This window comes from Eumetopias jubatus, unplaced genomic scaffold, assembly GCF_037043125.1.
Source record: "Eumetopias jubatus isolate StellerSeaLion01/CBP00866 unplaced genomic scaffold, mEumJub1_p1.0 scaffold_12, whole genome shotgun sequence".
Taxonomy (NCBI): Eukaryota; Metazoa; Chordata; class Mammalia; order Carnivora; family Otariidae; genus Eumetopias; species Eumetopias jubatus.
Window position 1 is genome coordinate 16,004,591 of NW_028274818.1, and position 27,095 is coordinate 16,031,685.

The 27,095-nt window shown below is 42.1% G+C and overlaps 1 protein-coding gene across 1 annotated transcript in view; it reads left to right on the forward strand.

Moving 5' to 3' along the window:
- USH2A (usherin) overlaps positions 1–22,805 on the forward strand; it is a 716,035-nt gene extending 693,230 nt beyond the window's left edge. Inside the window, exons 64-71 of the mRNA XM_028104725.2 lie at positions 1,657–1,863; positions 4,816–5,054; positions 5,845–6,053; positions 10,951–11,127; positions 12,906–12,989; positions 17,438–17,682; positions 22,353–22,574; positions 22,716–22,805. Coding sequence (XP_027960526.2) covers positions 1,657–1,863; positions 4,816–5,054; positions 5,845–6,053; positions 10,951–11,127; positions 12,906–12,989; positions 17,438–17,682; positions 22,353–22,574; positions 22,716–22,805 — 1,473 coding nt within the window. The remainder of the gene's footprint in view (positions 1–1,656; positions 1,864–4,815; positions 5,055–5,844; positions 6,054–10,950; positions 11,128–12,905; positions 12,990–17,437; positions 17,683–22,352; positions 22,575–22,715) is intronic.
- The last annotated feature ends 4,290 nt before the right edge of the window (positions 22,806–27,095 follow it).

Here is a 27,095-nt window from a genome sequence, read left to right on the forward strand (position 1 = left end):
TACTTCCCTGTGACCTATGAAAATAAATACCCCTCACTGGAGACAACCTGGACCTGTCTATCCATCCTCACAAGCTAACTTTACCTACTCCAGAACTGCAAGTATTTGTCTATGGACGAGTCCTTTAGAGTTCTTGATCCTGAGTGTCTTCCTTCTGCGTCCAGATGGCATACAGAATCAAAAGCGCAGTTTATTGGAAAGAGCAACAAGAGAGTTTATTGGAGAGCAGAATTCTCGTCTCAGCTCTTGTAACTTCTGTCACCAAGAGAATAGCATTTTCAGAGCCTTGATTTTCTCACGGGTAAAGGGGGATAAACGCACATTCTCCAGCCACCCTCCAAAGTTGTGTTGTGAGGATTAAGTCAGATAAGGCCTGTTAAAGTGTTTTGTAAATTGTAGGGTTTACCCAAATGTGCATGATGTTTATGCACCTGGTGAGAAGAAAGTGTCAGAGCTATAAAAAGGGTAGGTTCTGCTCTGGAAGGAGGTTAGTTGTCTCTTAAAATTGGGGCTTCTGGCAATCCTATCAGCAAGGGGCTAGAGATTTGCATTTGACAGCAATCTGAGAGCAGTTCAACATCAGAAATTTTACTCTTCCAAATAAAACCACTAAAAAAGAAAAAAGGTGTAGAAACACTGATAAAAGTTGGGCCTAGGTACTAAAAATCTCTCCAATGTTTATTCTCTGGAAGATATTGATGCAAAAGTAGAAGAAACAAAAACAAAGCTAAGCTCTCACTGCGGAGTATTCTACGGTCTGTTTCTAAGCATCTCATATTTTGAATGTTCTGCATGCTTTTTTAACACTGCACACCTGGCATGTGTGTACTATAGAATCAAACAAGTTTTTCAGACTTTAAAAGCTCAGGACAAATATAAATATATATATATATATATATATATATATATATATATATATATTAGAAGACATAGTAGCAGACACTAGATGAGAAAGAAAATTTCCTGAAGTTAGATTTGCACACCATGAAAGCTTACTAAGGAATACTCCTACTCCTAAACACGCAGACAGTCTTCTTGTATTGCCATTTAGATCTATCATTCTGATTGATCACTGTGTAGTTGGCTGTTATTGGGCCTAATTTAACCCTATACACCCACACATCCATCTACTATGTCTATTGTACCTGACATTCTACAAATTACTTACTCATGCAAATGACTGACCTAAGGCAACCTTTTAGGATATTCGTGTTTAATTATACAAATGGTTCTTGATAAATAAGATTATGCATCCTTCCATATGTTTATTCCCTCCTTGATGAAAGGAAAATTTAATTTTCATGCAGATTTGGTGGGGACGGTGTTTAAGAATTGCTGAGTTTTATGTAGTCTGCAGATCCATTCAGGTTGCAGAAGCTGACAAAACCACTCTACACCCCACTCAAGAGACAAGGAGTTTTTCATTAGGCTTTAACCAGCCTGCTGCATTCTGAAGTTAGGGCTCCTAATCGGCCCGCTTTATATTCACATGGCCAAAGGCAAAAAAGAGGAAGAACTTGCTCTCCTCTGTGATTACAAAATTGCAAGATCCAAGTTTATCTCATTCTGTTGTGTTTGGTTGCTTTGGGTTGCCAACTTTTCTTCCAGCCTGAAGTTACCTTGCTTTTGAGTGGTCTTATTGATTTCTCTTTGGAGGTCTGGGCAGTGAATTCAGCAGGAAAAGCCCCCAGTACCTGGACATGGTGTAGAACTGGGCCCGCTCCCCCAGAAGGTCTTGGGGCCCCCACATTCCATGCAGTCTCTTCCACCCAAGCAGTGGTCAACATCAGCGCCCCTGGGAAGCCCAACGGAATCGTCATTCTCTACAGGCTGTTCTCCAATGCCAGTGGGGCAGAGACAGTGGTGAGTAGCAGATTACTCTGAACAAAAATCCAGGACTGGTTTGTTCTGTAAAAATAGACTATGGTGCCCTGGCCTTTTCTTCTACTTGAGACTTCTTTCTTTCCTATCTGTTCTCAATTGCCCATGATGAACTTAGCACAAAGATCCATCAGAGAGAAATAGTGAGAGTTAGGAAACATACAGAAATTATGAAAGTATTCAGGGAGAGAAGTGCTAAAGGTATTAAAGGCTCCACAAACATAACAAACCTAGGACTTTAGGGACAATTGATTTAATTTAATTAGAAAATGCATGTCAATGACTGGCATACAGTAAGGGGTCAACACATGGCCATTGTTGGTGGTGTAAATGTTAATATGAGAAAGAAAAAATAGAGCAAAGACTATCCTCGGACCCCAATTCTGGCATGAGAAAGTGTCTGATAACACACTGAAAACTCAGTCTTTCAGTGACTTCGAGAAAGTTCCAGCACTTTGGGAGAGAGCAGAACAGCTTGGCCAGCACAACTCTTGCTCTGCTGTTTGTGTGTTGGCACGTTTGGGGACATGAGGGAAACACAATGGACAATTTAGAGACAGCATCTTTCACACCGTGTTTTAGCGAAGCCACTGGCTGAAGGGACCCTAATAATGAACTAGACCAGTTCCTACATTATTTATACAAAGAGCCTGAGAGTCAGCAGGATGAAGCCTCTTCTCTGTAGTCACAATGTGTAACACTCTCACATTTCTCATAAGTGTAGATTATAACACTTTGTTCACAAAAAGAACCTCATGGACAAGTTATACAGATCTTACTATGACATTATAAATTATTTAGACCAATTTAGGGAACAAATTGGGTAAGTGTGGAGAAATCCTCTGAGGTCAGAGTTCTAGGTATTGAAACACAATTTCAGAAGACAACTTGCAAGAAAAGTGGTATCATATTGAATGTTAAAGGAATATTAGCATATTTTCCACAGGGCTTCATATTCAATAAATATAGATGATGTAAATACAATCAACCCTTGATTATCCATGGTTACAAAATGATAATATTAGTAAACTAAAATAATTTCTATTTGGACTGCATTGTACGCATTTTTTTAAATAGCAGATAACTCTTCTTAATTATATGTTGCTTATGTGAATGTAAAAATTCATTTTCCAGTTTCTGAACTCTTTTGTTCCAGAGTTCTTAGTAAAACCACAATGAGATAAAAAATATCCTCCAAATAAACCAAAAAGTTTATAACGCAACAAAGACGATTGAAAAAAAGACTATATTTCATATATACCAACACCGCTGGGGAAGAGACGGACTTTCAAGCTCTTACATATCCATAAAATATAAAAAAATATAACATATACAAATATATAAGATATATATTTGAAGCTCTTAAATACTCACTTTAACATGGATTTGAGGGAATTTTTGGCTCAAAAAACACATGCTGATAACAATGGCAAAGTATGGACCTTCGTGAATATTGACTACAAATATAATTGAAATATAGGTTTTGTTTTTTGAAAAGGCATTTTTCTGAGGGTCACAGAATTTGATCTGTATTTTGTGTTTCTGTTGGTGGGAATGCAAACTGGTGCAGCCACTCTAGAAAACAGTATGGAGGTTCCTCAAAAAGTTAAAAATAGAACTACCCTATGATCCAGCAATTGCACTACTAGGTATTTATCCAAAGGATACCAAAATACTAATTCAAAGGGATACATGCATCCCAATATTTATAGCAGCATTATCTAGAATAGCTAAATTATGGAAATAGCTCAAGTGTCCATCGACTGATAAAGAAGACGTAGTATATATATATATATATACACATACACAATGGAGTTGATTCAGCCATAAAAAAGAACAAAATCCTGACATTGGCAATGACATGGATAGACCTAGAGAGTATTATGCTAAGTGGAATAAGTCAGTCAGAGAAAGACAAATACTGTATGATTTCACTCATATGTGGAATTTAAAGATTTTATTTATTTGTCAGACAGAGAGAGAGAAAGAGCACAAGCAGGGGGAGCGGCAGATAGAGGGAGAAGCAGGCTCCCTGCTGAGCAGGGATCCCGATGCAGGACTCAATCATAGGACCCAAGGAATCATTGGATCATGACCCAAGCTGAAGGCAGTCGCTTAACCAACTGAGCCACCCAGGCGTCCCTCATATGTGGAATTTAAGAAACAAAAATGATCATAAGGGAAAGAAGGAGAGAGGGAAACCAAGAAACAGACTCTTAATTATAGAGAACAAACTCCCAGAGGAGAGGTAGGTGGGGGATGGGTGAAACAGGTGATGGGGATGAAGGCGTGCACTTCCTATGATGAGCACCGGGCATTGTATGGAGGTGATGAATCACTAAACTGTACACCTGAAACTAATATTACACTGTATGTTAACTAACTGGAATTTAAATAAAAATTTTAAAATACATACTTGGTGGGCCACCTGGGTGGTGCAGTCGGTGGTGCATCTGACTTGGTTTTGGCTCAGGTCATGATCTCGGGGTAGTGAGATAGAGCCCCGCGTAAGGCTCTGTGCTCAGTGTGGAATCTGCTTGGGATTCTCTCACCCTCTCCTTCTGTCCCTCCTGCTGATGCACTCTCTGTCTCCCTCAAATAAATAAATAAATCTTTATATATATATATATATTGCATGTTTTGTGCCATATTCTATTCTCTTTCTATAGTGATAAGCAATATTATGCACTGTAATTTCTATCCTGTTACATCAAACTTCTATTATATCATTACATTTTTTGCATGTTTAAATTATGCCTTTCCAAGCGGACTGGCAATTCCTTGAGGGTAAATGCTATGCTAAATGCTCTGGTGCATCTCCCAGGGTACGGAGCATGGCACTCTCTTTGTAGGAGGTGAGATACATGATAAGCATTTATCAGTTGTCTGTGATCTGTGACACGGCCTCATCTAGTCTCCTCTGTCTTCCTACAGTTGTCTGAAGGCATGGCCACCCAGCAGACTCTTCACGGCCTGCAGCCCTTCACCACCTACTCCGTTGGGGTGGAGGCCTGCACCTGCTTCAATTGTTGCAGCAAAGGGCCAACGGCAGAGCTGAGAACTCATCCCGCTCCACCCTCGGGACTGTCGTCTCCCCAAATCCAGACGCTGTCCTCGAGGACAGGTTCCTTCCGGTGGAGCCCACCCCTGTTCCCCAATGGTGTCATTCAAAGGTAATGGTCGGACAAAAGGATGAATAAGCTGAAATAAGACATGCATACAGTCTTGTAGCTGCCCAGCACTGCCTAAGGAGGCCGTGCTTGTTGAACAAATAACCTATAGCAAAATAGACAAGTAAATTGATTAGAGTTGTAATGTTCCCTGCCAAGTGTTTAAATCACAAAATCAACTAGATAGAAAGGTGAACAACCAAACTGTCTTTAAATAAGAAAGATGGTGCAATGTGTTTGCACCCACTGAAAAAAGAGGCTCCTCCTCATGGTTCCCTGGAATTATTCCTTCTATAGACCTCAGCTGGAACACAGGAAACTTCTGTGGTTAAATCAGAAGTTGCTTGGTCTAATTTAAAATGTTGTCATGAACCACTGTTCGGAAAAACAAGGAAGGTATTTCACTCAAAATAATCTGGATGAAAAGATATTGTTTTGTTTTGTTTTTGTTGGTTGGTTTGTTGGTTATTATTTATTTGTTTAAAAAAATGATATTCTCTATTTTCAACAGAGGAGAACAATTTTATCACTCTTTTCTGAAAAGAGAGATATTTCTCTCTACCAACAAGGATTGCTAGTTGCTGGTGGGGCAGCACATGTGAGCACATTTGACTCTGGTTACATCTGCTGTTCACTTCCAACGACATTAAAGAAAGTGTTTCTGAGAGCAGTTTCCCACAAATGGAAATCAGAAAGAGCCGGTGGTTCTGCTAACACAAAATGTCTCCTCACAAAATATACCCTGTTTTCAAAGAAAGTTCAACTAATTTCATTGCCTGCTTTCGGCTTCTAGCTATGAGCTTCAGCTCTACGCGGCTTGCCCTCCGGATTTAGCCACGCTGTGTGCCCCTGGCCAAGCAGAGACCAAGTATGTGGGGCTGGGGCTGACAGCCAGCCTTGAGGGCCTCCAGCCCTACACCACCTACAAACTCAGAGTGGTGGCCCACAACGAGGTGGGCAGCATGGCTTCTGGATGGATCAGCTTTATCACTCAAACAGAATGTGAGTAGAAGTGGCTGCCACCATCAGCCAGAGAGATAGGGGGGAAACCAGGAGACACTTGGCTTTTTTTTTTTTTTTTTTTTGATTTATTTATTTGACAGAGAGAGAGAGAGCACAAGCAGAGGGGGAAGCAGGCTCCCCGCTGAGCAGGGAGCTTGGCTCGGGGTTTGATCCCAGGACCTGAGAAGGCAGACACTTAACCCACTGAGCCACCCACAAAACCCTCCGAGATGATTTTTTTTTTTAGTTTGCCACTCCTTTTCTTTTCAAATTACATGGCGTGGCATAATCCAGAAAGCATTGAGATACGGCACTGTCAAGAAAACCAGAAGAACAATTAACTAATAAATTGGGGCCTCCTTACATTTCTGTAAAATAACTTCTTTTCAGAATTTATAATGTATATATGTCTATTGTTTAACAATGACAAATACAAAAACAGGGCACCTGGCTGGCTCGGTCAGAAGAACATGCGACTCCTGATCTTGGGGTCGTGAGTTCGAGCCCTATGTTGGGTGTAGAGATGACGTAAATAAATAAACTTTAAAAAAATAACAAATACAAAAAGTACTAAGAATAAAATTAGTACTTAGAGTCAGAACCAGCTACGTCATGTGCAGGGCCCAGTGGAAAGTAAAGGTATGGGTCCCCTTATTCAAAAATCACTAAGAATTTCAAGACAGTGACAGTAGAGCATCAAACTAAGTTTGTGACTCTTATGTGAGGGGCCCCGTGCAGCTGTGTGGTTCACACACCCATAAAGCCAGTCCTGCTTATAATCCCACCACCCAGAGGCAACCACATTAGCATTTTGGCATAATTGATTCCTTTAATCCCTTTCTCATGCAGTTTCTATTATGTGGCTGAGATCATACTCTAATGAAAATTTCATAGTCTGCTTTTTATACTTGACAATATTTTATTTGCATTTCCCATGACATTAAAAATGCTTTAGCCTAACCAAGTTGAATGACTATATAATTTTCCATCCTATGAATTGGTTGGGCATTTTAGTTGTTCTAATATTTTTCTTTATAAATGTGGTGAGAAATTTCTTTGTGAACCCATTTTAAATGTCCGATCATCTTCAAATTAAATTTTGACGAATGGAATTTATTACATCAAATATTTTAATATTTTGGATACTTATCACAAGTTGGCTTTCCAGCCACATTATATCAATTTATAATCTCATCTTCAGGATTTGGCATTGGCATTTTTTGATGTAAGAGTTACACATTCACGAAAGTCCAATGCCTCATACAAAGACCTTAATGTGACTGGGTGACATGGCAGGATGTTAGCAATAGGTCACCCTTAGAGAGGGTTGGTCCTGGCACTGTTCAAGGATTTTACAAATAATCCTCAGCACAAGCTGATGAAGTCAGTGCTATTATTCAAATACACAGAAAACTGAAGCGGGACCGTGGACCATACACTCTAATTCCAAGACGTCGTTCACGTAGACCAGAATCTGAACGGAGGCTCTGGAAGCTGTACCATGAAGTGGCCCCAAACTAAGGCCAGAGCTGACGTCATCTGCCAGCTTCCACCCCTGGACAGTGGAACTATGACTCTAAATTCATGATCCCCCAGCTCAGTGGCACCCTCAGTACCACTATGTTGCCCTGGTCTGTAATAAAGATTTCAGAGCTTCTCTACCCTCCTCAAGCCTCCACATCCTCCCACCCTGCCCCCCACCCCCATCCGAGCCTCACTCGCCTCTCCCTATATTCTCCAGAACTCCTTGCCTCCAAACTCACCAGGAAAAGACCAGTCACCAGTCAGACGTTTGCTCCCTACCTACCCCAGACCACCGCATTCACCCGCAGTTGGCTTCATTTCTGTCTGCGACGAGGAAGGTGGTCCTTCTACCTGAAATAATCCCACCTCTTGTGCTTCGAATAGCAGCCCCTTCGCTGCTGAACCTCCTCCTGTCTGCAACCTTCAGTGTACCCCGGTTAAAGTCACAGCTGCTTTGCCCCCACACGTCACCTCCGCGGACTGCCACACTCCTTCCCTCATAGCAGAACTTGTCTGAAGAACGCGCTTCGTGTCTTTGCCCATTTTCTTTCTTCCTATTTCTCCTTTAACTTCCTCCAGACTGATTTTCACCTCCTCCCTTCACAAACCTTAAAGGAACCATGAGAAATATTTGTGCCTACATGAAAAAGCAGTAAAATGAATACTGACTTAGTAATAAAAAAATGCTACTGTATTCAAGGAGTGGGAGAAAACATAATCACCATCCCTGAGAAGCAGTTACCCTTCATAATACAACCATAAGCCAGTTTTGCTAATTATTCCAGTTTTGTGTGTGTGTGTGTGTATATTGGCCAGAAGGCCAGGCCAAAACAACTGTGTGAGGTTTGCAAGTATAACCAATTCTCTTGTTAATCATCAAGCTGAGGTTTGCCAGATTTTTTTTTTCCTCATGCTGGAAAAAAAACCAGAGTGAACAGATTTAAGATTTCCTTCCTTTCTGTTCTTCCTTTACACTGAAGAAGTAGCACCAAGGAAGAAAGGGCTCACTCGGTCCACTTTACTGGATCCACAGACATGGAAAAGTACGATCAGTGACTGACTATCATATGGGTTTGTAAATACCATTCGTGCTACTTTTAACTCATGATACACACTAGAATAGAAAAAAATAGGGATCGGAAATACAGACCAAAAAGTACTTCAAAAGTAGTATTTCTAGTTTTATATAAGTGTGATCACTTACATACTCAGAAAAGAGTCTGGAGAGGCTTTAACAGTGCATTCAGCCCCCTGTGCCTTAACCGGACCTTCGGCACCAGGACAGAAGTGAGGCGTAAATGTTGAACAACTGCCCTTCTTCTTGAGAGAAAAATGTCCTGATTGGAAGCGCTTGCCAGTTTCCGTGGTGTAAGTACTCCCACTGCAGCGGATTTCAAGGTACCAGTGTGACAGCATGGAGCACAGCTCGGCAGAGGTGGCTGGTGGTGCGCCCTTGCGTAATCACTGTACCGTCCAGACACAACAGACGTAAATAACCTCAAGGGCATAGATAATAATACACTGTAGAGAAATGATTGAGGAGTTACGAAAGTTGAGTATTTATTACCTTTCTTTTAATACCATTTATTTCAGTTTACATAATTTCCTTTTCAATAATGGTTGGTTTTAATAACCAACTCACAAAATCCCTAGTCACCACTGGACTGCACCCATAAAGCAATTAGTGAATTGTGCTCCTTTGAGTAAATGTGTATTGGTTACAACAAAGCAACATGGGATTTACGGTTAGCAGGTCTGGGTTCAGATCCTCGGCCTCCTACCAGCAACTGACAGTAAGCAAGTTACTTGGCTCCTCTGAAACTGAAAAATCAGGAACTAATTCTAATTCTTACAAGATGGTTTCGAAGATTAAGTGAGATAAAACACATCAAGTGCAAAGGGCATAGTGGCTTTTCCTGTTTTCTCAGTCTCTAAATCCATTATTTTTGATGATTTTGGTTGTTTAATTGCTCTTTTCTCTGGAAGATCTCCGTGTCCTGCAAGGCAAATAAAGCTCCTATCTTTCTGTTTTCCTACTATTTACAAGCCTCCTCTGTATTTATACTGTTATGATGCAGAGGAGACGTGGACATCTACTGAATTAAGTGACCAAAGGAAGCCACAGACAAATACAACAATATAGTACAGTCCATTGTGATATTGGGCAAAATTTGTGTTGGAAAAACAAATATTTGAAGAGGGTTTGGTAGCTCTTGTTTTCCCATTTGCAGAAATAGTTTCTTATGGTTTTATAAAAATGTCTTATTTTGAAAGATAAGAATCAAAGTTGTCTTGTGGTTAAATCCTGAGATGACCCAAGTATAATTATTCCTTATTTTGTTATATTTCCTAACATCAGCAACAGATGGGTTTAATTTCTAAAGAAAAAAGACATCCAATTTATTTCCACCACTCCCTTTTTTCTTTTCTTAAAAGCCAATTTGGTATATAGATGGATCTTAATGCTGTTACAAATGTATTGATTATTTTGGAGAAAACAAGATCTCATGAAATAAATCTCTTCTGACTTGACAAGATGATATGGCAACCCTTCATTTGTTTCTGCAAAAAATTATTCATTTAAAAGATGAGACTCAGTTACGGATTGTTTTTCCTTTGTTTTCGTAAGGAGCTGAAAAATGGAAAGAGAACATGCACACCAAGTCGCTTCTGTATCTGATATAATACTTAGGAGACCTGAACTTGATTATATACTAATGTACTATGCTATTGATTGATTAGTCAGGGCAATGAATTATTATAGCCGAATTGCTATTTGTGAGGCTTTTTTTTAACTATCTTAGAAAACAAACTAACATTTCAAGAAAAAGCTTTAAAAATAAATGGGTGCCAAAAGGACATAATTCACCATCTAAGCAGTTTAGTTTGGAGGGAAAAAAATATATTAACTTCATCTAGTCCTTGGGGCTTTGTAGCAATAAATATTGATTCAATATGAAAAATAGCATTCTACTGTAGTTAATAGTGTTAAGGATACTTTACCCGTTAAAAGAGGGAAAATGCAACAAAATATGAGCTCCAGGGTTATGTTGGTAAGCACAACCATTGTATGTTAATAGTTTTATTTCACAAAACACTGCTCCCCATTGATTTTTTTTTTTTTTTTTTTTTTGGAAAGCAGATGCAACGGTGCTGAGAAAGCATTTCACACGTGTTCCCATTGGTTTTCTTTTTACCCCCAATGGAAGGGTTTTGGTTTGTTTGTTTGTTTTTTTTAAACACTGAGGAAAATATGAAGGGTTCCAGCAATGCTTATTTAGGGGTGAGGGAGGACATATTAAAAAAAAAGACATACATACACACACGTACTCCGAGGTAACCATTTTTAGAACATAAAACTTTCTCCCAACAGTGCCCCAGTACCGAGGCCCATTTTTGGTGGACAGCAATTTGTCTCTGGTGCGTGTGGACTGGAGTGGCTCTTTCCTGCCGAACGGCCCACTGAAGGAGTTCGTGGTGACCGACGGAGGCCAGCGTGTGTATAGTGGCTTCGACACCACCCTCTACCTGCCGAGGACAGCGGACAAAAGTTAGTTTCTGACCCCCATTTCATGGTGTGTCAGGAACTCTGGGTCCCCACCTGATAGTCCATCTGAAAGGTGACCAGCAGGTGCTCATCGGTAAAATGTCTTGGTTTGAGCGGCCACTTCTTGTGGGAAAGTTGCAGCTCCCGGTAAATAAGCTCTCCCTTCCCATGTGCAGCTTGATGTGTTGCCATTATGAGGCAGAAGGAGGGGAGGGCTCTGTGACATCAGTGTCCCCACGATGGAATGAGAGCTCAGGGCACCATAAGAGAAAGAGGACCAACGAGTAGTATCCTGAAATAACGCACTTTTCGGGACTTCAGATATTTCCTTGATGAACCAACAGCCTCCAAACGGAGACTGAACAGGCTGTGGCCATCTCCAACTCTTATGGGCTCTGAGTGAGGGCTTTCCTTAACCAACCTTGGTATCCGTTCCTCAAACAACACCCCTTTGCCTTTGAAAACCGAACTCTTTCTCCCTGTTTAATGACATGTTCTTCTTCTGTTTGGTTTTTAAACTGAAATGAGAAAAAGCTTTAAAAGGTACTAAGTATTTTCTTTCCCCCCCCCCAAAGAATTTATTTATTTTTGAGAGAGAGAGAGTACAAGTGGGGGTAGGGAGAGAGAGAATCTCAAGCCGACTTCGTGTTGAGTGTGGAGCCCTAAGCGGGGCTCGATCTCACAACACTGAGACCATGACCTGAGCCAAAACCAAGAGTCGGGCACTTAACAGACTGAGCCACCCAGGTGCCCCAGTCTTAAGTATTTTCTAATGATTAATGTGACCACCAGACCAAGAGATGTGAAGACACATTAAGCACTCTGGGTTTATAAAGTGAATTCTTAGTAGACTTTTTTATTTTTATTTTTTTTAAAGATTTTATTTATTTATTTGACAGAGAGAGACACAGTGAGAGAGGGAACACAAGCAGGGGGAGTGGGAGAGGGAGAAGCAGGCTTCCCGCTGAGCAGGGAGCCCGATGCGGGGCTCGATCCCAGGACCCTGGGATCATGACCTGAGCTGAAGGCAGATGCTTAACGACTGAGCCATCCAGGCGCCCCTTTAGTGGACTTTTTAAAGAAATTTCCTTGAAAATACTATTTATTTTGGTTAAAAGTACAGATAAACAATGAGCTCCAGCATTGCATTTATAATATTTGAAATTTATCAATAACATTTTTATAATTGGCCTACACATTTCCATGGTCACAGTTCTCGGTCACCTAGGGCAGCCATTGTGACGAGCAGATGGACCCATAGGGAAATCTGGGTTCTACTCCCAGGCAGGCCTCTAACGATCTATGTGGCTTTATAAGAGTTGCTTCTCTCAGGTTCCTGGCTATTGAAAGAAGTATTTAGACCATTTGATTTCCAAGATCCCATTTGAGCTCTCCTGCTTAGAAAGAAACTCTGGGTCACACAGCGTGAAGTGCACCTGTATGTACCTTTTGAAGGAACAGGTTTAGACCATGTACAGAACAAGATACACTGGGTATTATCCTTTACTCTTCTGATAATTCTTGTTTGTTTGTTTATTTTGCTATATAAGCTCTGAGCTTATTTAGTTGTATTACTTATAAATACATACGATCATTACACTAATGATAGCTATTTTTCTTGGCAATTTTAATATTAGAAATAATTTTGCCTATTAGATAAAACCTCACAACTTGTGCTGGAAAACTCTTTTCAGACTTTTCCGTGCTGGGATACGTTGCTCTTCTAAAAGTCTGCCCACTTTGTAGGTGTTGAATGACCTAGTCATGTACCTTTTTTCTAGCCTTCTTTTTCCAGGTCATCTGCACCACAGATGAAGGAAGCGTTAAAACACCTGTGGTCCAATATGATACCTCTACCGGATTTGGTAAATGTTTAACTCATATTACATTTAGTATAGAACCTATTCATTTTTCTAAAAAAACAAGCATATATTTGTTTATACATACTTGTGCTAATGTATTAGCATAGACTATATGGAAGGAACTGTGTTAAGTATTATAAGAAATTTTTTTAAAGGTTCTCACAGAAATTACATTAGACAAGGAGTTAAGACATGTGGTACTCTTAAAATACCTAGAGTCATTGAATTATAGACACAGAGAGATACTGCTAAATTCTCTCCTACCCACAAATCCTGTCAGTAAAGAACAAAAGTGACTTTGTTTACCAAAAAAATGATTTATAGAGGAAGTCCGAGAAAAGAGATCAGAGGAAGAGAGAAAATACTCTAATGCCAATTTGTGTTGATCATAGAGATAATATTGCATATTCAGAGCCTAAAATGGTGAATTGGGGAGATTTATCTCTTGTATTCTCTGTAGAAGATTATGATTGATCGTTATTACCAAGTAATTTAGCTGAAGAGATGAAATTGTTATTTTTATGGAGCATCTTTAAATTGAGTTCTACCTACAATCTTTGAATCTAACATGTGTAATACTTTACAATTTCAAAGGGCAAGATAGAGAAATGCCAGATCTTTTCCATTAGAACAGAATTGGGACTGATACCCTATTTTAGATTCCAGTAACTAATGTTATATCAAATCTGTATGCGTGTATAGTTAGGTTTTTTTTAATACAAATGTCCAAAAATTCTGAAACACAGGTAAACATATATATTGTTATCAAGGATAATTTCGATCACTAAAATATATATATATATATATATTACTCTATGATTCTGGATCTTACATGTCTGGATGCCATGTGCAATTTTGTACAATACCTAACACAATTCCATATAGTCTATCTCCATTTCATTTCATAGCAGCTGTGGGATAGAGTAGACTTTATTTGGTTTTTGGTTTTTGGTGTTTTTAGGAGGAAGAAAGGCAGGGGCAGAGGGAGAGGGAGAATCTTGAGCAGGCTCTACACCCCACTTGGGGCTTGATCTCACAATCTCACATGACCCTAAGATCATGAACTGAATCAAAATCAAGAGTCGGATGCTTAACCCACTGAGCCACCCAGGTGCCCCTGTTTGATATTCTTTAAGCAACTCTGATGTTTCCACAAGTGGAGTGGACCGATGGAGGCCTAAGGGACACCAGAACTTAACCAAGAATGCTCCGTAAGCTTGTTGCTAAGATGAGAATTTGAACATGGTTTCTCGGCTGACTCCCAGCCCCATACTTTTCCTGGAGCAGAGGTTATCAAATTGAAGTGTGCATAAGAATCATCTCCATGTGCTTATTTAGTATATGGTTTCCCAGGCCCCTGGCAGAGATCAAGAGTCAGCAGGGCCCAAGAATCTGCTCTTTCAGTAAGCCCTGTCCATAACATTGTGTGTTAGCTATAATCAGATTTTAAAAATTAAAAAAGTAAATAAAAATAAACAAGTCCCGCCCAGTGATTCTGATACGGGGGACCAGGATCATGAGTTGAGCAAAACCGCACAACCTAGATTGAGCCACCTCCAAATCCAGCCCGTCCAGTCTCCGAGGTCAGAGGCAAGTACATCTTCCCTGCGGTGGGCAATCCACAGGGTGGGATCTGCTCTGACAGCACCGGGGTTTTTCCTTGAACTCGAGGCTCAGCCACTGCAGTTCCCTACCCTGACCCTGAGGCTTCCATTTGATGAGTGGAGTCCCGTGAAATCAAAGGGACTTTGAAAAAAGAAAACCGAGCAGGGATAAAGACACATCATCTCGATTTTAAGCTCTCCATAAAAGAGGGGAAGCCTGTATTCGGTTCCTGAACACAAACTGAGGTTTCCATTGATGAGAGAAGGAACACTGAGGATGGCGAGAAGTTATGAAAAAATTCCAAGATGTATTGTCCAACTAATAGCCACAGTCAGTTTTAACTTTATGATGTAACTTTTTAAAATGTTCCTGATCTCTTGCCTGAGGCAGCCTTGAAGCACTAAAGTCTGGCCATCCTCATTCCCCTCCTCCTGTTCTGAGGGCTGTTTTCTTTCTGTGGCTTACCTCAGGCAGGCTGCCCGACATTCCCCCTGTGTCCTCCCGAGCAAGGGGCCCACTGGGCCCATCAGATCCGTTTCTGGAGTTACAGCCCTGCGCCACACAGAGGAAATTCAGCTCTTCCAGGGCATAAGCAAGGCTGTTGTTTTTTGTTTTGTTTTGTTTTGTTTTTAATTCAAACAATACACATTGATTCCTAGTTAGGGGAATTCCCACCTGCTAGAACTTGGCAGAGCTTTGACCGCAAGTCTTTACTTTTTTTTTTTTTTAAGATTTTATTTATTTGACAGAGAGAGACCCAGCAAGAGAGGGAACACAAGCAGGGGGAGCGGGAGTGGGAGAAGCAGGCTTCCTGCCGAGCGGGGAGCCCGATGCGGGGCTCGAACCCAGGACCCTGGGATCATGACCTGAGCCGAAGGCAGATGCTTAATGACTGAGCCACCCAGGCATCCCTGCAAGTCTTTACTTTAGAGATGGAGAAGCAGAGGCCCAGAGAGGCAGAGTGACTTTTTTTTAACCACAGAGCTATCAGAAGTCGAGTTAGGGTTAGCTGAGTCGTGTGGCTCCTCTTAGGGAGCTCGAAATTTAGTCTCCGTCACCTTCTCTCCCTCTCTTAAACCTCCTCACCCCGATTCTGAACCCCTCCTCCCCTCCCACTGAAAATGTGGGTGTCAAGTGTCCAACAGGCCCACCCAGTCCTTGAGGTGCTGCAAAGGGGGAGTTGGTGCAAGGAGCGAAGAGGCGCTTGCCACTGCATCTGTTTGCCTTTCTTCCTCTTGGCCATAAGAACCTGTGTTGGCCGCACACCAGCCTGCGTGCCTGCTGCTGGATCCGTGGGCTTCCGAGCCCGCCCTGTGACCCCAGTCAAGGGTTCGCTGCTTGGGGTACCTCAAATTGAGCACACCCAGAGGAAGTGTTGAAAGCAAAGAACTTTTTATTATTTGTTACAAGTAAGGAGACAGGGAGAAAGCTCTGTCTCCCCATGGAGTTAGTACAGGAAGTTTGATTCAGTGCATGGGGAGGGGTGGGCACGGGGGGCTTACAGAGGCACTTCTGGTTCAATTCTACATGCCGAGCACATCAGCATGCTAGGGCAAACATCGTATGTTCAAAAAAATGGCACAAAACTCCACCCATAGGAAGAGATCTTAGTATTATAATGAGCTAAAGATAACTTCAGGACAACTCCGGGGGGCGTCTGTGCTGGTCCTCGTCCAACCCGGTTCCAACTGGCTCACGTAAGGGGCTGTCGGGCGAGACACAGCTAGCGAGGGGCTCTCGGGTGAAACACCTGCTTGGCTGTGCCCTGGGCTGGCACTGTTCGTTCTGCAAAACAAAACACAGTTCTCCCCAGCTTTTGTCCCTTCCCCTCCTCCCTTCTGCTGAGAGTGTGCAGCCCTCTTATTTGAGTAACTTCCTGTGACATCCTAGCCAACAGCCCCAGCAAGTGGCTGGGCTGGAGATGATCTCTGAGCTCAGCTCGGGCCCCCACTCCGTTTGCTTGATCTCACGGCCTTCTGCTGCCCTGCAGTGAGCCCTGTAAGCCTTTCTCCTGTCTGCCCCGGCTCATTCCAGCTTTCTCCACACCGGCAGACTTGAGAGCTGTGGGCCCAGCACAGGGTAAATACGTGTTTATTCAATGTGAGCTATTGTGATTAGCCTCACGTGCGGAGAATCACCTCGACTGAACTCGCAACACTTGAACAGAAACCAAGAGTAAGTGGTCCTCCTGCCAAAGGATTTCTTTCCAGGGGAAGCTCTCTGAGGGCCCTGGAGTGATGACTTGCAGAACTTCTGCTATGTCACAGAGAGACCAGGGTACAAGAAATCTAAAGACAACATCTTGGCAAGCACAGGCTGCTTACATCACAATAGAAAGCAGGATCTGGTCTTTCTAATCTGGTTTGCATAAAACTGCCCAGGAACCCAGCTGTTGCATGGAGTGAGGGGACCCTGGGTCTCCTCAGCATTGACTGCATGTATCCAATAGGTTCTCTGTGGTTATTATATTAATAAGGCTGGGCCCTCACGAGAGTCCATTGCTAAGAAAAGGCTTTGCTCTCAGGGCATGCAACTGGGAAGCAGGCATTCCTCAAGGTTCCCTTGGTGACCCCCTTTAAAAATCCCTGCATCCTCCTCGCCCTTTCCCAGGGAACGTGCAAAGGGAGCAGTGATTTCTATCCCGAGGATCGTCAGAGAGGTCCCCTGAGGGCTGTAAGCTTCTCCCTGCCACACGACACCATTTTCCCGGCCTGAACACAAGTACGCACAAGCACCACGAGACAAACTGCTTTAAACTTTCCAATTTACTATCGAACAACAGGGCAAGGGATCACAAAATTGCCTTCTGAAATAACATTTCCCTTTCCTGTCCCTGGGTTTTGCAGGCCTGGTTCTGACAACTCCTGAAGAAAAGAGAGGATTGGGGAGCAAAAGCACTGAGTTCTACAGCGAGTTATGGTTCATCGTGTTAATGGCGATTCTAGGCTTGATCTTGCTGGCCATTTTTCTGTCTCTGATCCTACAAAGAAAAATCCACAAAGAGCCATATATCAGAGAGAGACCTCCCTTAGTACCTATTCAGAAGAGAATGTCTCCACTGAGTGTCTATCCACCCGGGGAAACCCATGTGGTATGTCTCTGAAAGTGGGCCCCATTTCCCTATCACTGGGCTGGAATACTGGCTTTTATTTAGGTGGAAATATTTCCAGAGTCATGGTAACAAGGGATTAGATGACAGTTATGTTTGATAAAATATGGGATCCAAGGAAGGCTAATAGTGACCTTATGAAAGAGACCACCAGAGAGCTTTCTTGTCCCTTCCTCCATGTGAGGACACAGCGAGAAGACAAGAAGACCCCCATCTGTAAACCAGGAAGCAGGCACCTACCAGACACTCCATTTGCCGGCACCTTGAGCTTGGACTGCTCAGCCTCCAGAACTTGAGAAATAATTTCTGTTGTTTATAAGCTACCCAGTCTATGGGATTCTGTTACAGCAGCTCAAAGGGACAAAGATACCCGGGAAGTTTTTAAAAACGCCATTGCCTGGGCCTTATCCCAGAAACTCTGGTTCCATTGTTTTTGGGTGGGGCCTGGGGATTGGTAGGGCCTGGGGATGAGGGGCTCCTCATAGCTCCCAACCACCTGCTCCTAAGATAGGAGGTCAGGCAAAGGTCTTGGGGATGAGGCCACACGTGTGGTAGTGCAGGGGGATCGTGGACCAGAGCACTCATTGACAGGGTAAAAGGTGACTGAATTTGAAGGTGCACTCTGGTGTGGGACTGTGTCTACGTGGAGGAGGAAAGGCTGCAGATTCTAATTCCCACCAGGCACCAGTCCTTTCCAAGTCATGCGTCCAAAGGGCTGCATCTGCCTGAGAAATCGCTTTTTTTCCAGTTTGCACAAAGGTTGAGCTCGTGGCCAGCTGTGCAGCTAAAACTCTGATTACCACTTCCACTGTGTGGGGGAGTTCTTCCACAAGAAGCAATCTCAGACACCAACTGGGTGTCCTACAATTCAACTCAATTCTGACTCTATCTACTGAGAGATGGCGCCAGATTTTACAAGTTAAGGGTTCAGGTCTCCAAGACTGTCCCCACCCCCCAACTTCAGACACCAATCATAAGTCCAGGTTGTCACCCGGCTTCTGACAGACCAGCTACAGATTGGAGTTTGCAGTGGCCCCTCCTTGGGTTCAATTAGTTTGCAAGAGCAGCTCACAGAACTCAGAGAAATATTTTACTTACTGGATTACCAGTTTATTACAAAAGGATAAAACTCAGGAAAAGCCAGATGGAAGAGATGCATAGGGCGAGGCATGGGGAAATGGTGCTGAACTCCCACACCCTGCTGAACTCACCACTCCCAGAACCTCCACGTGTTCACCAACCCAGAAGCTCTTAGAACCTCACAATGGAGGCTTTATCACTTAGGTGTGATTGATTAAATCATTGGCCATTGGCTACTGATCCAACCTCCAGTCTCTCTCCCCTCCCCGGAGGTGAGGGGTTGGGGGTATGTTGAGGGGGCACTGAAATTCCCAGCTTTCTAATCACAGGGTTGGCTCTCCTGACAACCAGCCTTGGGTGGTGCCCAAAGTCACTCATTAACGTAAAAAAAAAGACACCTTTGTGGCTCTCCGCACTTAAGAAATGCCGAGGGTTTCAGAAGCCCTGTGCCAGACATGGGACTGAAGACCAAACATATATTTATTATAAATCACGGTGTCACAGCCACACCCAAATTAAGCACAGAAGCCTAGTCAAACCGGCTGAGTGGCTACACTTTAAAAAGTAGAAATGAGTGAATTGTCTGCCATCCAGATCTCTTCGCTTGTCCAGGACCCAACAACAAACAGCGGTTAAGGCGCTGACAAAGCCATATCATGGTCAAGTAGTGGAAGTGGGGCCACAGACGGACAGTCATCCCTCTAAGGCCCATGGTTTGTGTCTGGGGCAGGGAGCAGCCATGGGACAGCGAATTGGTGGTGGAGAAGCCAAGACAACGCCCCCACCATCTGGTCCTCAGCTCTCACCAACCATACCTCCTCCCATTCCCCTTGCTTTCCAAGCCTCCTTCCTCCCTGAGCACATCAAGCTCCTCCCACTGGGCCATCGCTCCTGCTCTTCTCTTGGGAGGCTCCCACTCTCACTTCATTCAGGTCCCTGCACAAATGTCACTTCCCCTTCCACGTGAAATTAAATTCCCTAGCTTCTTTTTTTATTTATTTTTTATTTTTTTTTTAAAGATTTTTTTTTTTTTTTTTTTTGATAGAGAGAGACACAGCGAGAGAGGGAACACAAGCAGCGGGAGTGGGAGAGGGAGAAGCAGGCTTCCTGCTGAGCAGGGAGCCTGATGTGAGCCTCGATCCCAGGACCCTGGGATCATGACCTGAGCCGAAGGCAGACGCTTAACGACTGAGCCACCCAGGCGCCCAAATTCCCTAGCTTCTTAGTCTACTTTCCTTTTCTATTGTACCATCACCACAAGATACCATAGTAGATATGCTTGTCTGACTCCTCAAAGAGAATGTGAGCTCCCCAAGAGCAGGGATTTTGTGGGCCACTTACTTTTATACCCCAATACCCAGAACAGTGCCTGGCATATAATAGATATTCCACAAATGTTTGTGAAATGAATGAATATTGAATGGCCAACTCAAACCACCAGCCATGTGCTACTATTCAGTGTATATTCATCAGAAGATCCACATTGAAGAGCAGATACTTTAAAGTTTTCCTTTGTGGAAGAGTAACTCTCTCTCTGAGGAAGCCATGTTCTTAGAAAAAAGAAGCACCACCACTTCCAGAGTTCAGAAGTGCATGGAAGGGCCCAGAGGACCTGAGGCCACTCGAGCCTGGAGACATCAGCTAAATCAACCCTGGGCCATATGGAGTACATGGAGAACGTGGAAGAGAAACTCTGGAGCTCTGCTGGGTACATCTACTCTCTAACGTGAAGTGTGCTTCCAGGAAAACTTCCCCACATGCCATTAGTGTAACTCATTTCAGTGATCAAATCTCTTGTCTCTTGACCCATACCCTATAGGAAGGCACCTCGCCTCATAATCCTTCACAAGGAGGAATCCAGTTTTGTCCGCTTGGCTAACTGAGGGATCAAGAAGCAATCACATCATTCCAATGGGAAGTTACTCTGGATGGTACCATTGCTCACAGTTCTCATGAGTCTTGTCAAGCTTTGTTTCATCAAAGTGAAACCCATGAACTATCAGTATCAACATCACATAGGAGCAGGACCTGAAGCTCTGAGAAAGAAACCAAAGAGTCTGCTATTTCAACCAGCACTTGGGAAGTCAGATGCACAGTAAAGTCTGACAATAGTTATAAATGAGTTAAAAATATAATACATAGACTACAAGGCCTATAAGCAGTGTGTATAGTCTCATGACCAATGAAAACAGGTGGGGGGATTCCACTTATATGAGGTATCTAAAATAGATTCATGGAAGCAAAATATGGTGGTTGCCAAGCTGGGGGGGGGAAAGGGTATTGCTAATTAACAGGTATGAAGTTTCAGTTCTGCAAGATGAAGACGTAGGTTAATAACATGTACTTACAAACCTTCTGATGCTTTAAAAAATTTTTTTTAAAGTAAACCATTCTCACAAAGTTGGAAGAATATTAGTGAAGGTTAGTCAGATGAAGGAGAGTAGACTTCACATTAGTAGAGCAAAATAAAGAGCCATATTTTGTGTCCATGGGCTCCAGATTCAATGGCTAAGATTCTGAACAGGATCAAGAGGGATCCACCTGCTCAGTGTCTCAGATTGACTTTCTTTTCACTTGGGTAGGTGGATGACAGTTATCCCTGAAACACACACACACACACACACACACACACACACACACACGCACCCTGAGATGTAGCTCAGAATGATTATATGATTATGCTATCATTGCAGAAACAAAGAATTTGTTTTATGGTCATTTTGTTTGTTCCAAACACTAACTGATGCCTCCCCATTTGTTCTCAGTTTGACTCTGTGGCCGATATATCTGATCTGTCAAGCAATGTTACCCTAAAAAGCTACACCATGCACTTTGAGGTACCTCTGTGTGCTGCATGAATGCATGATCTTTCACATGATGTGTTGACTGAACAATGAAAAGCAGGAACATTTCGTTGATTGGACCATCTAAATCAAACCTCAGATATTTGGAGTAGCTAGATTTTCTTATGGCACATTCTAGTTTCTAATCATATAGGGCCTTTGTCTTTCTGATGTTAATACAGGACCTGATTTATTTTGAAGGCTGAGTTTCATAAGGAATAGAACAATATGAATGAGAAGAGAGGGTGAGAAGAGAGGGTGGGAAGAGTCCATTTCCTTCCACAAATCCAGGAATTTTAAAATATATAATACAACCGTGCTCACTTGGCAACCATGAGAGACCATTATTAACTTTGCTATGGGAAAGCATTGAACTCAAGACACAGGCTCTGTGGTGACACTCATGAAGGGATTACTTTGTTAACCCAACCTCTATCTCCTTCACCCCACCACTTCACAAAGCAGCAAGCTCTTATCTACAGGGAACAACAGCCAAAGCACTAGGGCATGAACTCTCTAGGTGCCAAGAACACTGGGTGTCTAATATGACTATTACTTTATCATCTCACCCTTACCGAGAAACCAGGGGCCACAGTATTCCAGATAAGCTAAGTTCTGTAGTAGGATATGGTGTGTTCCTTCATTGACAATGTGTGACACACAGTTTTCTGTCCTATTTCAAACCCAATTTCTTCAGACTCTAATCACCAACAGCAACTTTCTTTTCAGGGATTAGCTGATACCAAAATTCCCCGGTCCGGGACACCCATCAGTATTAGGAGCAACCGGAGCATATCCGTACTTCGGATCCCAAGTCAGAGCCAAATAAGCCAAACCTATTCCCAAGGCTCTCTCCCTCTCAGTGTCAGCCAACTCATGGACATTCAAGACAAGAAAGTCTTGATTGATGACTCGCTGTGGGAAACCATCATGGGCCATGATAGTGGATTGGTGAGTTTTGAGCATACGATGTCAGCCTTTAACAAAATACTTACTGTGTACTTTTTATATTAAACTGATAGAACTATCAATCAGTGGCAAACACTATTGACAGTGAATGCCCTAATCAATGATGATTGGCTTATTTTTCAGTATGTGGATGAAGAGGACCTGATGAATGCCATCAAGGGCTTCAGTTCTGTGACTAAAGAGCACACCACATTCACGGACACCCAGCTGTGAAGGATGGAAACTTGCAAGACAAAAAGCTGCAAGACCTGCTCCATACCCCCTCCCCACCGGGTTGTCACTGACTGACACACCATACATGCTAAAAAGCATCGCTTCTTATTCTGTAATCCTTTTTTAAAAAACAAGGATTGTTTTTGAAATTGTTCCTCCTTAATAGAGGTCTGTTTTTCTGGTGGTCTGAAATAAGGGATACTATCAGTATGGAAATACTTATTTTGCTCTTATTTGGTGGAAGCTAAATAAGCATGTAATTTTCATTTGGCTCAAACAGTGACTCCATTGGTTAAATGAATAATTAGTGACAACTTCAAATTGGCCCACAGTTGTTACAAGTAAGTGAAGTTACTAGTTTAAAAACAAAGCAGTTTTTTCTGAGAGAATGTCACTACTGCTCCTTTCAATCCCTTATTCCCACGCAATCCTGTGAGAACACGGTCCTGTAAGAAGAATTCTCATGATCATAGCTACAAAATAAAATGCCAGTCTCAGGCCAAAAGCTGAACCAGTTAGAGAAAAACAAGCTACACTGAGGGACACACACTGGACTGAAAGTTCAATTTAGTGGCAATGTTTAGGGATAAGTACCAAACTTAACTGGAAAAAAAAAGTTTTCACCAACCTTTTGACAGAGCACTGCATAAACTTATAAACCTCTGTTCTTGCATTTATGAATCTTCTGAAAAGGACGAAAGAGCTATTTCCCACATATTTTACATGGTTTTGAAACTACAGTACTTTCCAGAAAATTCTGTCAATTCGCTGAATACCCAGCGATGCCGACATCTTCAATTTAACCTTTCACATATTTGCATTATTCAATTAGCCTATGTGGAATTTAAAAAGGAAACATTTTGTGCTCCTTCCAGCTTTGAAATCGTTTAAATTAACATTTATACATAAATGTTACATAAGCCTGTATATTCTATGTATAGCTATGTGTCTATTACTCTGGACTGTGTCCCTTCATTTCAGAGAACTGTTTTAGCCCTCGAGTCACTAAGAGCGGAGGATATTCCACAGTTCCAATTTCCATGGGTCAAAAGTTTGTCATCTGCTCTATTTGGATTAGTCATTGGTGAAAGTGTTACAGCAAAAGACATTTTTTTTCTAAGTCATCAACATAAAGGTATTTAAGTTTGTTCTTCACGGAAAACAACATTAAAAAAACAAAAACAAAATGAAACAAACAAAAACAACTGTCTTCCTATTCTTAAAGGTCTACTTAATGATTCCAGGAAACTATTTTGAATCTATAGGTCTCATACACGATTGTCTGACAGTATTTTGTGAGTTAATCCAGGGGTAGGTGGAGTTTCCCAAAGCTAACTAGCAAAAATTTGTAAAATAGGGGATAACATTATTCTGCCTCAAAACAAGTCAGATTGTGGACTCTGGGGGGGTTACTGAGGCTTTAACCAAATCTGTGAAGAACAGCTCGTCAGATTGATCAACTCCCAATAAACCTTGCCAACTCTAAGTGTCAAAAGCACAGACCAGTCTTAAACAGAAGTTCTGCCCCCTCGTTAGAACTACTATAAGAAAACGAATCTGAAATAATTGTGCACCGTTGGCAGTGGATGTACAAATTATAAGATTTTTTTTTCTCGCCAAAAGTTTTATATTTTCTCTTAAATGGAAACACGGGATTGGCTAATTTAGTTTACTGGTTTTAATTCCATTTGTTGGTTCTGGGTCAAGAAGTCGTTTAAAGCTGGTACAAGTGAGCCTTAACCAAGGCTGAGTTTCTGAGTCACACGAGCTAAAGGTACGTAGGGAAAATGTGCTTTTTTTCCAGTTATAAACTTGCATCTTTATCCTTGGTCTACTCTTCTGCAAATATGATTTGCTGGTCACAGGTGGATTTAGGAGATTGAGGTCGTCCTCATTTTTGAAAAATTAACTAGATACCTTTATCACAATTGAAAATTTCTATAAAATGGTTTCCTCACATTGCTACTTTTTAAGATTTTATTTATTTATTCATGAGAAACAGAGAGAGAGGCAGAGGGAGAAGCAGCAGGCTCCCCTCAGAGCAGGGAGCTGGACACAGGGCTTGATCCCAGGACCTTAGGATCACGACCTGAGCCAAAGGCAGACAATTAACCAACTGAGCCACCAGGCACCCCCTATCACAATTTAAAACCTAAAGAACACAAATAGAGAACTGCAGGGGACTTTATATTAAATCATTCTCCATTTAAGCTAATTAGACATTTAGTTATTACATGAATTCATTTAGCTGCATCATTTACATTGTGATCCCATAGCTGGACGGAAGCTTCTATGGCTCCCACCAAGAACATTGCCCCCTGTTAACACTCTGAACCTTACTTTCATCTCTTTCAGAGAAGCCCAAGATTTCGTTGTGCTAAGCCTCGATGAAGTGTAGACGCATCCCTAGAGACTGATTCAATTGTCTGCCACGGGCTGAGGCATCAGTGCTTTTCAAAGTTTTCGGGGGTTCCAGGGTGGAGAGCCAGGGGTGGAAAGCAACCGAGATGGTTGCTCATGGGCTGAGCGATCGGGCACACCACTCCTCCCGGACTGAGCAAACGATGAGCAGGTCTCTACGAATCCCTTTAAATTGGTTCTGAATCTCCTGACACAGGTCTGACCACTTGCAGAGGCCACATTCCCAGCTTCGGAACTACTGTTATTCCTAATATCAGCTGTTTGGTATGAGTGGGTAGCTATGTTTTTATAAGCTCTATCAAAAATTATATTTATAGATGACTTGTCATTTCCACTAAATGGAAAACCTAAATATGAATCTGTCAGTGTACCTGATGCTGATCTAAAAATCATGCTGGCATCAATATAACTCCTCTTGAACAACCTGTAAATAAAACATAGGCCAGATGGAATAATTCAGTGATAAGGAACTTAATTATGTCACATGAGTAGTTTATTTCCAATGCACAAATATCATGTAAATTCATCTCAAGATGGTTTGCTTAATTGTTCAATGTAAACCAAGTCTGATTTATGAAAACACACTAACAGCTCTGAGTTATATTTATAATTTACACATAAATAATGATGATAAAGGTAAGCCCATTTAAGAAAACAGGATGTTCTGGATCATCTCTCAACCATCGATGTCCATTAGGATCAACGGTGGTGCTTTTTTTTCAAAAGCGTGGGTCCCACCCACCAGATTCCAACTTGGCAGGTCTGGAGGGAGGCCCCCCGCAGTTGCCTGTGTGTACCCTGAGGTCAATGTCATGTTCTCAGCCTTGATGAGAAAGCCGGTAACAAGACCACAGGCTCCCGAAACAGGCAGACATGAGTTCAAAAGTTGGCTCAGTAGCTGACAAGCCTTGTGGCTGGCTGAGTTATTTCTCCTCAGTGATCGCACCTATGAAATGCGGGTGGCAATGCCTCTGCAACAGGTATGACAGTACTTCTGAGAACTCTCAAGTACAGAATTAGTTGACACTCTCTTCATTGTGAAAATTCTAATTCTGTTCTTGTTTTTCAGCAAAGTATACAGATTCAGCTCAAGTTTTTTGTTTATTTGTTTTTTTCGGTCACAAAAATACCTAATGAGGTAGGTAGAAGGAAAACGCTTAGGCCTGGCAGGGATCATCTGCTCCAGGTGCCAAAATGGCAGCTAGACTCCAACCCCTGTCTGAGCATCAAGGTTCAAACTCTTGGGAGTGAGAGAAATAAAAAAGATCTGACTCGTAGTAGACTGCAACCTGTGGTAGAGTTGAGTTGCCTTTTTATGGGATTTTACTATGTAAGAGTCTCCTCCACCCCTGCCTCCCCCATGGCCTTTTACTCTTGGAAAAGGCTGGTTAAATACAATTTTTTCGTTCATTTTCTTACTTGCCCACCCACCTTTTACATGACTGTGATAAGGAGAAAGAAGGCTCCAGAGAGATTGACAAATCCTTAGCGATATGGCAATGATGTTTTGCTGGACCCTTCCTCTCAGTGAGAATGTAAGTCAGCCTTCGTGTGTGTTCCCGTCTCCCTCTGCCCTCCCCACTTCTGACCGCGGGAAGGAGACTCGAACCAACGAGGTGTACTTTGAAGGTGTACCTGAAACAGCAGAACTACTCCTTAAATAACCAAGAACACATAGTCTTAATCATTTTTATTAGACTTCACTGATAAATAAATACAAGAGAGGTGTTGTGAAACCACTAGCAATATAGTAAACTTTAAAGAATTTATTTCAATTTCACTCACTTATATTTCTTGGAAGGGGAATATATACATTATTCACCAGTAAATGCTTAATGCTTTAAATTTACAATTGCCCTATGTGCAGAA